At 44.4% G+C, this 14,423-nt stretch overlaps 2 protein-coding genes across 2 annotated transcripts; one reads left to right on the forward strand and one right to left on the reverse strand.

Moving 5' to 3' along the window:
* The first annotated feature begins 416 nt into the window (after window positions 1-416).
* LOC6552505 (peroxidase) lies at window positions 417-13,976 on the forward strand. Its single transcript, XM_001979777.3, has 9 exons — window positions 417-809; window positions 11,329-11,498; window positions 11,562-11,768; window positions 11,829-12,040; window positions 12,107-12,851; window positions 12,919-13,075; window positions 13,137-13,506; window positions 13,569-13,674; window positions 13,736-13,976. The coding sequence occupies exons 2-9, from the start codon at window positions 11,329-11,331 to the stop codon at window positions 13,836-13,838; spliced, it is 2,070 nt and encodes a 689-aa protein (XP_001979813.1). The 5' UTR covers window positions 417-809; the 3' UTR covers window positions 13,839-13,976.
* On the reverse strand, window positions 5,384-7,202 carry LOC6552506 (adenylosuccinate lyase). The gene is made up of 2 exons (XM_026983883.1): window positions 7,122-7,202; window positions 5,384-7,061 (listed from the first exon to the last, which is right to left on the reverse strand). Exon 2 carries the CDS (start codon window positions 7,049-7,051, stop codon window positions 5,606-5,608), a length of 1,446 nt encoding a protein of 481 aa, XP_026839684.1. The 5' UTR covers window positions 7,052-7,061; window positions 7,122-7,202; the 3' UTR covers window positions 5,384-5,605.
* Window positions 13,977-14,423: the final 447 nt, after the last annotated feature.

A 14,423-nucleotide genomic window follows, 5' to 3' on the forward strand; every position in this document is an offset into this window, starting at 1 on the left:
CACAATACATGGGTTGGCACTCAAAAAGGTCAGCGGGTCGCCGATGGCAGATGGCAGATGGCCGATCTCCTCCCGAGCAATAAAGACCAATAACCAATAGCATTAGGCACACATCAAACGTACGTGGCTGAGATAAGCAGTGTCCTGGCCAAAAGCGACAACTGTCCGAACATAAATTACATAAAGCATAAAGGCCGTTTTCAATAGCGCCATTAAACTGGAGCAGAGAGAAAAAGCTGAAAAGCGGGGAGCCTTTGATTTACACACTCGCAGATGCAAGTACAGTGGAACCGGGCCAGCCAGCTCTTACCAACTCAACACGGCTCAGAAACGCTAACGTTAACGCTAACGCTAACGCCAACATTTGCGCATGCGCGGCGCAGCGGATTCGATATAAAAGGCCCAAATTCAGCGGCAGCGCAGTTAGTTCGCCTTGGGCCTTGCCACAGTTAACCAACCGATCCGAAATCCATATCATAGAAGTGCAGCCGCTAGTTAATCGTCGACGGATTAGCACTAAGCCCTCTATTTTGTGGGCAGGTGCCAGCCTAATTAAACGTTGAGCTGCTGTTTTCACGTCACTAGTAATCGCGAAAACCAACATAATTCGCAGCAATTTGCTCACCTCAGCGTGGAATTCGCGATTGCGCACTCCAATTTGGTGGATTGTAAATACGGTGTTTGAGTACCGCGAGGGAATACCCCTTCTACCCCACTGCCCCTTCACCGAAGCCGTTGGCAATAAAAGTGAAAGAACTACATTGTATTCGCAAACAAACTGTTGATCAATCGTCGAGAGAAAGGATACCGTAAGTACATTTTATGCGAAAAGTGCGGTAACGCAATTTAATAGCTGCTAAAAATCATGGCTATTTCACCAAACCGTTTGTGGCCGTAAAGCACAATCAAAAATACCATCGATAGATGTGCTGCACATCATATTCCTAGGAAAGCCATTAAGAGTTTCGTTTAAAAAACCCAAACAGTTATCAACAAATTCACTCTGAAAGTTAATTGTTTAATGTTCATTGGGAAAAATTGTTATTTGCCAGTGCAAGGTTCGTTCTTTCGGAAAGTTTCAGATTTTATTAGCACGTTAAGTGCTAAAATACTTGTTCGAGTTTATAATTTCAATAAAGGTAAATTAGACCCAGACAAAGATTCAAACAATTATACGAAATAAATCGTATTTTTTAAATCAAATGCTAATGATTTGATCTCCATTCTGAAAACCACAATCCGCACAGCTCAATTTATTTGGAGTAAAATTGGTGCAATAAGAATAGCCTCGCAATATATTGTATTATTTTAGCGAACAAAAAAGTTGATATCTAGTTTTATCTGCAATCTAATAATTAGCCACTCATTGGTAACTAAGTGCTCAGTGATCAAGAAATTGCTAAAATAAAACCCAGACCCAATAATTTAAAGTAATTACCGATCTTAAGGTAAACTCTATAAATGCTTTTCTTCCAATGTCAATTATTCGTATCTGCAGTCTGCAACTCAAAAAACTCAGTGGCAATAATTAACTTGATTCGCTGAAAGGGCACCTAGTAATAAAACAATTTTAGGATAACGTTCATGCAAATTCAAATAATTGTTAACAGCTTTGGTTTTGAAACGAAATGAGTGTTTTAATTAATGGCCAATTATGAAGCACAATAGCTCCACGTACTTAAAGCACATACCGGTTTGCAAAACTGCTCCAAATTACACATTTTAATATAGATTACGGTCAAGCATTGTTTTTAAAACCACCTAAAGCCGTTGGCGGTAAACAACTGCCCAAGCACTGCGTTGAAAGTACAAATCTTTTAATTACAAGCAAGACAATTATTTTGAGATCCAATGCGGCGACCTTCAGGCTGCCATAGCGGGTCTTTCGAAAAAGGTTTCCAGTCGACCAAAAACTGAAAACCAAGCCGAAAACCACATTGATCGGCACCCGCAGTGGCCTTTTGAATGCCTCGAATTGATTTCTTTTTATCGCATTCTAACTGAGTCCGGTGTTTTGACTCGGCTCGAGTACTTTGATATAAATCTCGGGCTCTTGACAGCTGAGATATATGCTCCACACTATGGACAATTCATGTTCCTATTCGCCTAGAACACTGGGATCGATCATTCGGATCAGGTTTTCGATCGTCCGTGACTTATTACGCGGCCTTTACTTTCTCTATCGCTCGGAATCTTTTAAGCCAGTTATGCAAACGCAGCCAATGGTGACGTATGCCTCATACTTTCATATGTTTCATTACATCTAACGTCTTGCCATTCACCTGGTGGTCTTAAGTCCTAACGGTTATGCTGTTCGAGCGGCCATTTAGATTGAAACCCAGAAGTAGTTTACGATCTTTGGGCCGCAGGTATGTAAATTTGCGCAGGCGTCGCTGACAGGTGTTGCTGTATCCGTCTTTGTCGGTCGATCTCACATAAAATTAGTTTATTGTATAGGAAATAATGAGAATAATGAGAGAAGTCACGACACCTCCAACAATGGCAGATATTAGTTTTGGGAACTACCATGCCGCCATGTGTCAGCTGAAAAGCCAGAAACACCAGCCTGTGCAACTGCCACCCATTCCAATTCCAATTAGTTTAGTTGCACATAATTGACAGACATGCATAACTCACTTCTGGTGTTCAGTCCAGCTAGTTAGTCCCAGTTATGCATACCCGTACCAATAATAATTCCAGAATTGCGTGAGCAAACAGGTTAGCCACCCACTGAAGAAATAGAAACTTCACAACTTGGCCAACTCCGAAGTGAATGAATGGTATCTTTTGTGCTAAACGATCGATACTACACAGGTTGAAAGCAAATTAAGACCAATATATCTCCGCATTGAATGCCTAAAAATAACTTGAGTAACATATATGGTCACCTAGAGAAGTGGGCGTTTTTACGGACGTTGCACCCGATCTCGTGCTGAAGTCGGCTTGCCAAATCAAAGGCGGTGCCTCAAGTGGCTTGGACTCCTTCATGGCAGACAGTCCGGCGTGTGCGCAGCCCACATGGCGGATTGATTCGCCCAAGAACCACAGAGCACACCACAAACTTGGCCAATTATTGCAATTACCTGAGCGAATTAAACAATAGCATAATTAATTAGCTGAGGAGCTGTGGAATGTGGCTGATGACCACAGACTTTCAAAATGCTTTGGCACTTATCATTGTAATTATCACTTTATGGAGGATCATGTATTCAGTAGTTATTGTAAACTAGATTCGTCAAAGAGAACGTAAATGCGGACTAACATTTATCAATAAAAGTGAAGTGAAATTGATTTACATATGATATTATGACACATTACTAGGATTATTTAAATAGGCTCTTTTAACATTAGTTGATCACAGTTGCTGAACTTAACTTTCTAATTAATGCAAGAACAGTTTTCACAAAAATTAAAAAGAGATTTTCGAATAGTAATACACACACCTGCATCACCTTAAAATCGAGCTGATTGCCTCTTTTTATTTGTAAGCATTTAATGCCGACTTAAGCTTTAGCAGCCAGCAACAAAGCATTTAACGCGCTTGGCTAAATATTTAAATTCCTTTTGCATAACAGATCGGTAACGATTACACGGTTGGTAATGCCAGGCGATTTTCGTGATTTCCATGACTTAATCCCCATTGCACTCGGCCAACTGCGATTGATCCAGTTGATGCCATCGAAGCAAAACCCAAAGAAAGCGATTGTGTATTCGGGTCCGACCAGTTTTGCCAATTCCACCTCGGTTTCAAAGTCAAGGTCTCCGGTCTCCGTACCCCCAAATCGACCAGCTTGCAACGGTCAACGGCAGCAGCAACTGGCAAGTGGCAAGCGGCAAGTGGCCACATGGCCCGTCCATAATCGGCGCCCATTACCACTTTAGTTAGTCCGCAACCGCTCGTCAGTTAGCTGATTCACGGGGCGTCCGTCACGACTTGTCCATGAAACTGGAGATTCGCTTTCCTTGCAGCTTTAGCTTTCCTTCCTGCCAACGCAATCCTACGGACGTAATAGGAAAAATCCCGCCTGGAAGGTCGCGGCCGATTAATGGGGCTGGGAAAATGTGATTCAATAAGGGCGGCGGTCTTTTGAATGATTGCGTGAAAGCATATCCAGAAAAACGAGCCGACATTGCAGTCACACATTTTGCGAGTGCGATACACTTTAATGAAGAAATTGTATCTCGCGTGCCGAACGGATTGTCTTCGGCGGAAGCTTCCGTTTTCGAATAGCTTTTGCAAGAGTTTTCCCTGCTCTGGTTGGCATTGTATTGTCACTGCCGTACTTTGCGTGTTAACCGGACCATCGTAATTACATTAGTTTTAATTGCAGCCAGCCAATACAACAACTCAACAACTCAGCCACTCAGTAGCTCAGCATACAATATTCAACCAAACCAGGTAGCGGATCATAAATCGTCGTCTTGTCGCCGGTGTGTTTCTTTGTTTTTAATTCGTTTTTCGCTTTTCCATGGCGCGGCACTGAGCCTAATTAGTCGAGCGACTTGTCGCCACTTCATTCACACAAGTGCGGCACACGTTCGGCTCATCATTTCCCAGCCATCAGTCGACCAAAAAGGAAACTTGGAGCCTGTTGTCGTCGGGTTGATTAAAATGTTATGGCTACCAAATGCAGACAAGCAAATCTATTAGCAGCTAATAAACAAGCAGAAGAGCTTATTTCAGCTGGTTCGGTAGTTACTCAAGTTGAGATTTTACTCAATCGATTTCCATTCATTGAAACTAAGTGTACTTTCCCTTTTTCAAATTCAGATCATAAAGTTTCTAAAGTAATGATATGTAAAACTATTAAACGAGTTGCATTGCTCGCACTATCCGATTCCATATTCATACTTCATATTCATGTTCATATTTCAGCCAATGAGCTAATAAACCCATTGCGATCTTATCTGATCTGAATGCTGTCATTCATGTAAATGTGATAATCCATTTAGCAACAGCAGAAGTGAGACGACCTCTTTGGCGAGACTCAGCTGATTAGGAAACCAGTGTGTTTATGGGCTCGTCTACTTTACTATGATATGCCTTTTTATTTTTCGTCAAAACAATCTTAATTATGGAACCAAGATCAAAAGCATGAGATATTCTTCAGCTTAAAGCCAGTAGCAACTGTTTAAGATATGCGCCCGCCAAGCACTGAAATTCTCAGCACTTGGCCATGTTGTTTTATATGTGGTATAATTAAAAGTAAAGCAAGTGGCATGGGACCCAGAGACCTATGTACTCAGCCGGCATCATTGGAGTCGTGATATGTCAGCCCGAGTGGCGACCGGGAAAGGCAAAGGCGGCAAGTATACACATATATATGTGTATATGCTTACTCGGATCAAGAACGGCGACTCGAGTTCGATTCGAGGCTTGTGGTTTTGTTTTTCGATTTTAGCCTTTAATTGTAAATAAGCTGGCAACCAAAGTCAAAAACAAAAACAGAAAGACAAATCACGCCGGGGGTCTGACTGCCATCGAGTCTAAAAGGTGATAACGTTGACTGCATCCACTGGCTGACGCAGTTGCTTGGATGCGAATGTAGGTGTGTATTTTACAAAATCAAATTGGATGCTTAATACAGGGCAGCATAATGGGCGTCTAGATGTTCAGCTTGACGTCTTGAACGTTCTTCAAGGCTTCCGAGTAGCGTGCCAGCACGGGCTCCACCTCCTCCTTGACGAACTCGCCCACTTGTTCGCTGGCTCGTCCAGTGAATGTTTTGGCATCCAGTATGGTGTCCAGTTGCTCCAGGATGGGCGAGAAGTAGGGATCCTTGCGCACTCGATCCACCAGATCGTTGTCCTTGCCATGCTGCTTTACCTGTGCCCCGGCTTCCTGAGACAGCACGCGAATCTTCTCGTGGCACACCTGGCGATCTCCTCCCGCCTTCACCATGGCCATGATAATGTTCTCCGTGGACATGAAGGGAAGCTCCTGTGAAATGTGCCGTTCAATCACCTTCGGGTAGACGACCAATCCCTGCGAGATGTTCAGCAGAGTGAGCAGGGCGGCATCCGCAGCCAAGAAGGCCTCGGAGAGGGTCAACCTCCTGTTGGCAGAGTCATCCAGGGTGCGTTCCAGCCACTGGGTGGCATGTGTATTAGCAGCACTGCTGAACAAGGTGATGAGGTGGCGGGCCAGAGCGCAACAACGTTCCGAGCGCATGGGGTTCCTCTTGTACGGCATGGCCGAGGAGCCAATCTGGGTGCTCTCAAAAGGCTCCTCCAGCTCTTTGCGAGAGGCGAGGATGCGCAGATCGGAGCACATCTTGTGGATGGTGGTGCCGAGGCTGGCAAGAGCGGCCACGATCTCCACATCCACCTTCCGGGAGTATGTTTGTCCGGTTACCGCATAGGCCTTCTGGAAGCCAGCCAGTTCGGTGACCAACAGATCCAGCTGCTTCACTTTCTCGCCATCCCCATTGAAGAGTTGCAGGAACGAGGCCTGGGTACCAGTAGTTCCCTTGACTCCACGGAAGCGCAAGTCCTCCAAACAGCGGGACAGGGCTCGCTCGTCCATGATCAGATCCTGGATCCACAGGCAGGCCCGCTTTCCCACCGTGGTCAACTGGGCGGGCTGGAGATGGGTGAATCCCAACGTGGGCTGATCCTTGTAGCTCTGGGCAAACTGACTGAGACGAGCTATCACGCTGGCGACACGTGGGAGGAGCAGTTTAAGAGCGTCCCTCAGTACAATCAGATCTGTGTTGTCGCCCACATAGCACGAGGTGGCGCCCAAATGGATCACCGGCGCTGCCGAGGGACACTGTTTGGCAAAGACATGGACGTGGGCCATAACGTCGTGGCGCGTAAGTCGCTCCTCGGCGGCCGCTGCCTCAAAGTCGATGTTGCTGATCTGGAGCTCCATCTCGGCAATCTGGGCATCGCTGATCTCCAGTCCCAGCCTGCTCTCCGCCTTCGCCAGCCACACCCACAACCGGCGCCAGGTGGAGAACTTGTTCTGGTCACTAAAGAGGAACTGCATCTCTTTGCTGGCGTACCGGGTGCTCAGCGGCGACTTGTAGCCCTCGTAGTTGCTAGCCATGTTCGTTATTCTATGTAGAAGATTATCGACTTTAAATCACAGTTCCACCAGGCTAATAGTGCGTAATTACAGGCGAAGAGTCGGAAAACAACTGTTGCTTAATTGAGCGATTTCTCACATGTGGCGGGGCAGTGTGACCGACTTGCGCTAGGGCGATATGAAATATACCACACGCACATATTAATATACCAAGTTCTAAATGGACCGTTATATTTCATATATTTCAAAAGCGGAACCGGAACTGAGCTAAATAATATTCAAAAGAATAAGTCCTGAAATGGTATAGAAATCTATGAAATGCTGTTTAACCTGGCCCATACTTATACAATTTAATCTGATTATTCACTAACTCTTTAGCTGTAAGCTTTACGTTTTTAGTTGGCAGAAAAAGACAGACATTATGCCAAGTTAAGTTTGGTGGTAGCTAAAGTTTTTGTTGCTTTGATTAACAATTAAAGCGACCAAAAAACCAATAAAAAGCTGCTTAAAATTGATTCCCGTTTATTGGGATATACGATCAAAATTACAACGTCATAAAAACTAGAAATAAAGTCAACCATCAAAATCGTATACAAGCGAATCAGATAATTTGCGATAAGTATCAATCCATAGCTGGTTATAATTAAAAATTCACAACTTTTTGGTAAAAGTGGCAAAAATGTAAAAGGAAAAGCTTAAAAATACGAACTAGTTTTCAGCATACAAGCACTCTATAGACTAAAATTCAAAAATGCAACTGACCAAAATCAACTGGATACAAATCAGACCACGGCAGTCATGTTAATGGCAAGGCCGTAAAAAGTAATTAAAATCGAAAAATGTCAAGCACTATGTGGACAATTTTAATTTGCATCAGCCAACGCTAAAACATACACATAATGACCAACCAAAAATAGTGACCACTTGGAACAGAACTGGTTCGACGAAATCGGTGCAGTACAGTTAAGAATCAATTAGTGCAACGCATCTAAGGCGATTGCAAATTGCATTTGGCATGTGTGAAAATATCCAAATAGCTTCCAAATTCAGAAGGCAGAAAAAACCGACGGCGTGGACTTGGGCACGAGATCTCGATGTGTATCTCGAACTCTATCTTAATACCCCTGAGATCTTGTGATCTAACTTAAGTTTCGTAAATCACCAGTCTTTTGGCTATGAAATTGCATACTGACGATACTTTGATAAAATGCTGTCATTGGCTCGCATAAATTGTGATTCCAAACGACACATATTTTGTAATTAACGCGCTGATTTCTCGACTTGCGAAACTTTGGATCCCGTAAAAAATAGAGAAAATACCAGAGCAGTGACAGCTTCTGATGGGTCCGGGTCCCATATTCCAGTTTTAGGTGCTCGACGCTTGGGACACTTTCCTTTTAAATGGCCATTTCAATTAGTGCTTGTTACTGTATCGGTCGGACAAATCGGAATGTCCTCGATTTGTGTGCACGCCACGTAGCCGCGTTTTTCATACCTATACCTCCGCCAAATACAACCGATTGCAATGATGTTGTCGCTCTCCGGTTATAGAGCAGGTCTTATATGGCATATAGTTGGCCATAGCCAGCCAATAAATCAATCACGGCATCACCAGGCGTCCCATGCACTATTTTACACTTTAATGATCACCAAATAGCTCTGGATATGAATTCGTTTTTAATTAGAAGTCGTTAAAGTCGTAAAAAATTTGCTCGCGTTGGCCAATTCCGTCACTAGATCTGGCCAAACTTGCCACGCCTTCTATGAAAGCTCATATATGGGTGCACCTGCACCATTTAAGTGCATGACTGCATAACGTATGGTCTATGTCAATCATGAAATTAGCCAAAGATAAAAGAGTCCATACATGACCAAAACAAATTGAGCCCTTTCCGCTAAAATTACGTAACTTTTCCGTTTGCCTTTTGTTGTCATGTGGTTTGAAAATCCATAACTCATTATTTGGTATGCGCCCATACTTTTGGGAAAGTCAATCAAAACCAAATCATAAATCAACGTTTGCAGGTTTTTAAATTTCAAAGCAAACTAGTTTGAAATTGAAGTGCGCGTAAAATATGTTAATGCTATGGAAAGATCATTAGGTTAGTCTAGCCAATTCTTTTTGGTATACAATTCACGCCAGTTGTTGTGAAATTTGGGATCGAAGTTATTTATCGTTAGAAGTTGGAGTAAAAATGGATAAAAAGAGTATAGTAACTAAGGGTAAATGGGGAAACAAATTTGGTTTGGACGCAGTGTATCTATTATAATGCCCCAGTGCCTCGGGAAGAGCTTGAACTTATAACTCATTTTACGAACATAGTTTAACATAATTCGACATAACATTTCAAAAGTATAATCTCGATTTTGTCAAGTATTTAATTATTAATTAATTCAATATTTAATTAATTCACTCATTTTACAGTTTTACAACTCTGTGATCGTAAATATTTGCTCTTCAAGAACGCGGCGCAATAAAATTTTAAATGTATTCATTTTTTAGAAAGGGACTGCATGCTAAATTAGAATATAATAGCGCGACCAAGCGGTTCTTGTGACCATTATAGCCACGACATGTCTGTCCAAGCGATCCGCAGATCGCCCAGATATTTCAGAGGTTCTCTTGTGTTCTGTTACAGATTTCAGCGATAGCCACATCAGATATAAATATGTCCCAGTCATTCGTGTCTAGTACGTCTCATTAAGGCTGAGACCAACAATGTTGATGACGGCCCTGACCAACGGCTGCTGTGTTCTGTGCTAACTTGCATATGGATTGGATTGCCTTGGCGTGTCCGCCTGAGACTGCAATTCAAATTTAAGTCGAGACTCCAATACAGCACTCTTTTCTATTGACAGACAGGCGGCGATGTTGGCGTTGCGGTTTTAAATCCAGCCAATCATCGGTTCCAATCACCCGTTGACCCCATTCGAATTTTAAGACCCCAGAGATGCACTCAGAAAAACGTAGGAAGCTGCTTAGTTGCATTACTAAGAGGATGCATTTATGCATCTCATCAATTCGTTTTGTGTCCAAACCTTCAAGCGTGGGTACTGAATATTTATTATCAATATGCTCGCGATAGAAAGTGCACTTTCAGCACAGAAAACATTACCTAAAATTATTAGATTTCAAGCCAATAAGCTAGGTCGATTTATTAATGCCTAATGAATAAATGTGTTAATTAGGCAAGGGCCACTTTGACTTGAAGTGTAGGCGAGGGTTTCCTGGACAGGGCCACCTCCAATCGGCCGATCATTTGGATCCAGGGTCCAGGAAAGTGTAAGACTCATGGCACGAACTGGAATTGTTGTCTGGTCCATTGTTCTGCACGGCATGCAATTAAAACATTGACGGAGGGGCGCCTTTGTTTTATTTTGTGCGGTTTCTGGTGGTGGATGCCGATGGATGCGGATTTGCATGCAGCAGCAGCTGGCCTTTTGTGGAAAAGGTTGGGAATGAGTTGGCTTAGTCGGCAGAACGGGGCCGCAGACAAATTCATTATGTAAAGCTAACCATTACTGTCGATTCGGTCTGTTTACATAAGTAGCTTGCAAATTGGTCAAATATGCCGTTGCCATAAAACAATTATGAGACTTTTCACGCTTTTGCGCGCCTTGAGCACTCGAATCTGCATCTGAATTGGACTCATTGTGCTCAGATTTATGCTTGGGGTTGGGTTTGCTATTTGGTGCTTATGCTATTTGGTATGCCGTTTTGGCCCAATACCATAGTACACGTATAGTACACATAATACCCAGATAGCCGGGTCTGAGCAATGAACATGTTCGTACTAAAATGTCGCAATAAATAATAATGAATGCGCACCAAAACGGTGATGAAACCTGTTGTGACCATATGTGAGCCAAAGGAGTCGGAGTCCAGATCGATCGGCTGCCGCAAAAAATGCAAAACGTTCCAGTTGTAGTTCACTTGCCGTCTGCAGCCGGCGAACATGAAATGTGTCCAATGTGTCCAAATGGTCCAACGAGTCCAAGTCGGTAGTGTTGGCTTCACGTATCAGCCGCTGGGATACATACAATGTGTGCTCTTTTGGCCACTTGCAGGTGCCTCTACAAAAAATTCAGTTTTTATGCCACTTATGTTGCTGAATGTGTTAGGAGTGCTAACAACCTCTTCCCATGTAGTTCAGGATGCCATATCCATAGATTGTCGATGGCCGTAAATGGCGAAGACCTTGGACCACAATATTCATGTTTAATGTGTTTTACAACCAATACCTTAGCACAAATTCCTTGCAATGCTTTAAGTATTCATTTAAATGTCTCAATTTCAGATGACTAGGGCACGAGATCTTCTGCTCTTGGCCCTCTTGGGACTCATCTCATGTGCACTTGGCCTAAAGGTTTCCTCGGGCTACCACATAGTCCACAATCATCCGCAATCAACTTTCCCCAACTATCATGGATTCAGTTACCTACAAGGCTCAGCTCCATATGTAATTGGGTAAGCTTTTAGAAAATCTCTTCTTCCGTTCTCCGTTCTCTAATGTGAGCCATCAACTTTTAGGAACAGCCTGCCGACTTCTCCGGCTCCCCAAAATCCGTTTTCATCGCCTGCCAGTCCGCCAGTATCGGCTTATGGCTACAATTTTCCCACTGCTGGTAGGGTGTCATGTGCTGCTCCTCCGGCAGTTTGCGAAAAAACTGCTTACCGCAGCTTGGACGGATCCTGCAATCACTTGGAGCAACCTGGCTTAGGAGTGGCCAATTCCAAGTAACTAGTGTTAGATTCCATTAAGCAAGGCGGGTGTTTATTTTATTATGCTCTTACTAGGTATGGCCGCCTGCTGACTCCCAAATATGCCGACGGCATCTCGGCACCCACTAGATCCGTGACGGGAGATGAGTTGCCCAGTGCTCGTCTGGTTTCCTTGGTGGCTTTCGGAGAACAGGATGTACCCGATCCGGAGTTCACGCTGCACAACATGCAGTGGGGCCAGATCATGACCCACGACATGAGCATGCAGGCTGGTGGCACTCAGTCCAGTAAGTATTACATCTCAAATTAGATACATCTGGATACCTGGATAAAGTTGCTTGAATGTCCAACAGAAAAGCATCCCACACGTTGCTGCACCGACGATGGTCGTCTGATTGGCCTGGACACCGCGCACAAGACCTGTTTCGCCATTATTGTGCCACCCCACGATCCGGCGTACTCCCAAGTGGGCACTGAGTGCCTCAATTTTGTGCGCACCCTGACGGATCGGGACTCGAACTGCCAGTACCGCGGTGGGCCGGCGGAGCAGCTGACGGTGGTCACCTCGTATTTGGATCTCTCGCTGGTATATGGCAATTCCATTCAGCAGAACAGCGATATCCGGGAGTTCCAAGGAGGCCGGATGATTGTGGAGGAGCGTAACGGAGCCAAGTGGCTGCCACTTTCTCGCAATGTGACCGGCGATTGTGATGCCGTCGATGCCAGTGAGGTGTGCTACCGCTCCGGGGATGTGAGGGTCAACCAGAATCCGGGCCTGGCCATTCTCCAGACGATCCTGCTGCGTGAGCACAATCGCATTGCGGACGCCTTGTCAGCCCTGAATCCACACTACGATGATCGCACGTTGTTCCAGGAGGCGCGAAAGATCAACATTGCCCAGTATCAGCAAATCAGTTACTACGAATGGCTGCCCATCTTCCTGGGGGGCGAGAACATGCTGAAGAACCGGCTGATCTACAAGGCTCCGTCCGGAAGCTATATCAACGATTTCGATCATAACATTGATCCATCGGTGCTGAATGAGCACGCGACGGCCGCTTTCAGATACTTCCATTCCCAGATTGAAGGTCGTTTGGAGTAAGTGCCGATTTGCCATTATCGATTACTATATTCGCATTTCATTAATCTTAATACTCTGCTACAGCCTTCTGTCCGAGCTGCGTCAAGTTCTCGGCTCTCTGACCCTCAGCGACTGGTTCAACCGTCCCGGCATTATCGAGGTGGGAGATAACTTTGATTCCCTGACCAGAGGACATGCCACACAGCCCGAGGAGCTAACTGATATCAATTTTGACCGACAGGTGGGTACACAAAAGACAAAATTAGTCCACCACTCTCACCTCTCAAAATTTCCCGGCCTAGATCAAACACTTCCTGTTCCGAAGGAACATGCCCTTTGGTTCCGATCTACGCTCCCTGGACATTCAGCGTAACCGCGATCACGGTCTGGCCTCCTACAATGACATGAGGGAATTCTGCGGACTGAGTCGCGCCCACTCGTGGGAGGGATATGGTGATCTAATCAGTCCACCAGTTCTGGAGAAGCTAAAGTCGCTGTACCCAAGTCACGAAGACGTGGACTTGACTGTGGGTGCCTCCTTGGAGGCGCATGTGGCCGGAGCCTTGGCTGGACCCACCTTCCTGTGTATCCTCACTGAACAGTTCTTCAGGACCAGGGTGGGAGATCGTTTCTTCTTCGAGAACGGAGACAAGCTCACCGGCTTTACGCCCGGTAAATCAACATTTCTCCTGTCACTAACCAAGATATTAATGTATAACTACCACTTTTTAAAGATCAACTGGAGGAGCTGCGCAAGGCGAGTATGGCCCGTTTGCTCTGCGACAATGGCAACCACATTTCATCAATGCAGCCCGAAGCTTTCAGAACTGTCTCGCATTCGTAAGTTGAAATTGAGCACAAAGTTTCTTAGAAAGTTACTAAGCTGTTTGTTAAATTGCAGAAATCCGATCGTGCCGTGCTCAAATATTCCACAAGTCGACCTCACCAAATGGATTGATCAAAAGCCATATGCCACTGTAGATCCGTCTCACTACGGAAAGTAGTAATCCCTTGCTGCGGGATCTATGGTTAACTAGTTGAATACAAATACCTTTAGCTTAATCAGTAACATAATCGTAAATGCGAAGTCCATTCCCCCACCCTGTATGATAATGTCCCCAACTGATGTACAGAAATAAATCCCTTACCATTTAAATAATCAGCTTTACTTTTCTTTGACCTATAATGTTGTAAGGTCGCATTGTCGTCATTGTCTTTTCACGGAAACGAAAGGAAGTCAAGGGCAGAACCCATAAATGTCGAAGATCAAGAACGATCTGCCTTCTTATGCAATATGTCCAGATAATAAAACGCTGGAGCCGAAACCTTTACACTTTCGTTGACTTTGGGACAGCTCCGATTCATCGGGGTTAATCATATGGAGGCGCGCGACCGAGGTGTGAACAAGTTGATAGAAACGGCCAATTAAGAGACAAAACTCTTTTTTCGGCTGTTTTTCAGTCATTGTTCATTCGAATCGTAAAGCTAAACAATCGGCAACAAAGAATCTGTTCTTTTTTGCATATGTTTTCATATTCTGTTTTCATATGGGAGTTAACATATTAATACTTCAGGGGCTGTCTACCTTT

This window comes from Drosophila erecta, unplaced genomic scaffold, assembly GCF_003286155.1.
Source record: "Drosophila erecta strain 14021-0224.00,06,07 unplaced genomic scaffold, DereRS2 tig00000000-arrow-pilon, whole genome shotgun sequence".
Classification (NCBI taxonomy): domain Eukaryota; kingdom Metazoa; phylum Arthropoda; class Insecta; order Diptera; family Drosophilidae; genus Drosophila; species Drosophila erecta.

Excerpts from the sequence above, each read along its gene's own strand:
- LOC6552506 (XM_026983883.1), bottom strand. The coding sequence starts at position 7,051 with ATGGCTAGCAACTACGAGGGCTACAAGTCGCCGCTGAGCACCCGGTAC.
- LOC6552505 (XM_001979777.3), top strand. The coding sequence starts at position 11,329 with ATGACTAGGGCACGAGATCTTCTGCTCTTGGCCCTCTTGGGACTCATC. Across the intron at positions 12,852-12,918 it reads CAGATTGAAGGTCGTTTGGA|CCTTCTGTCCGAGCTGCGTC; the intron begins GTAAGTGCCGAT and ends ACTCTGCTACAG. Across the intron at positions 13,507-13,568 it reads GCTCACCGGCTTTACGCCCG|ATCAACTGGAGGAGCTGCGC; the intron begins GTAAATCAACAT and ends CACTTTTTAAAG.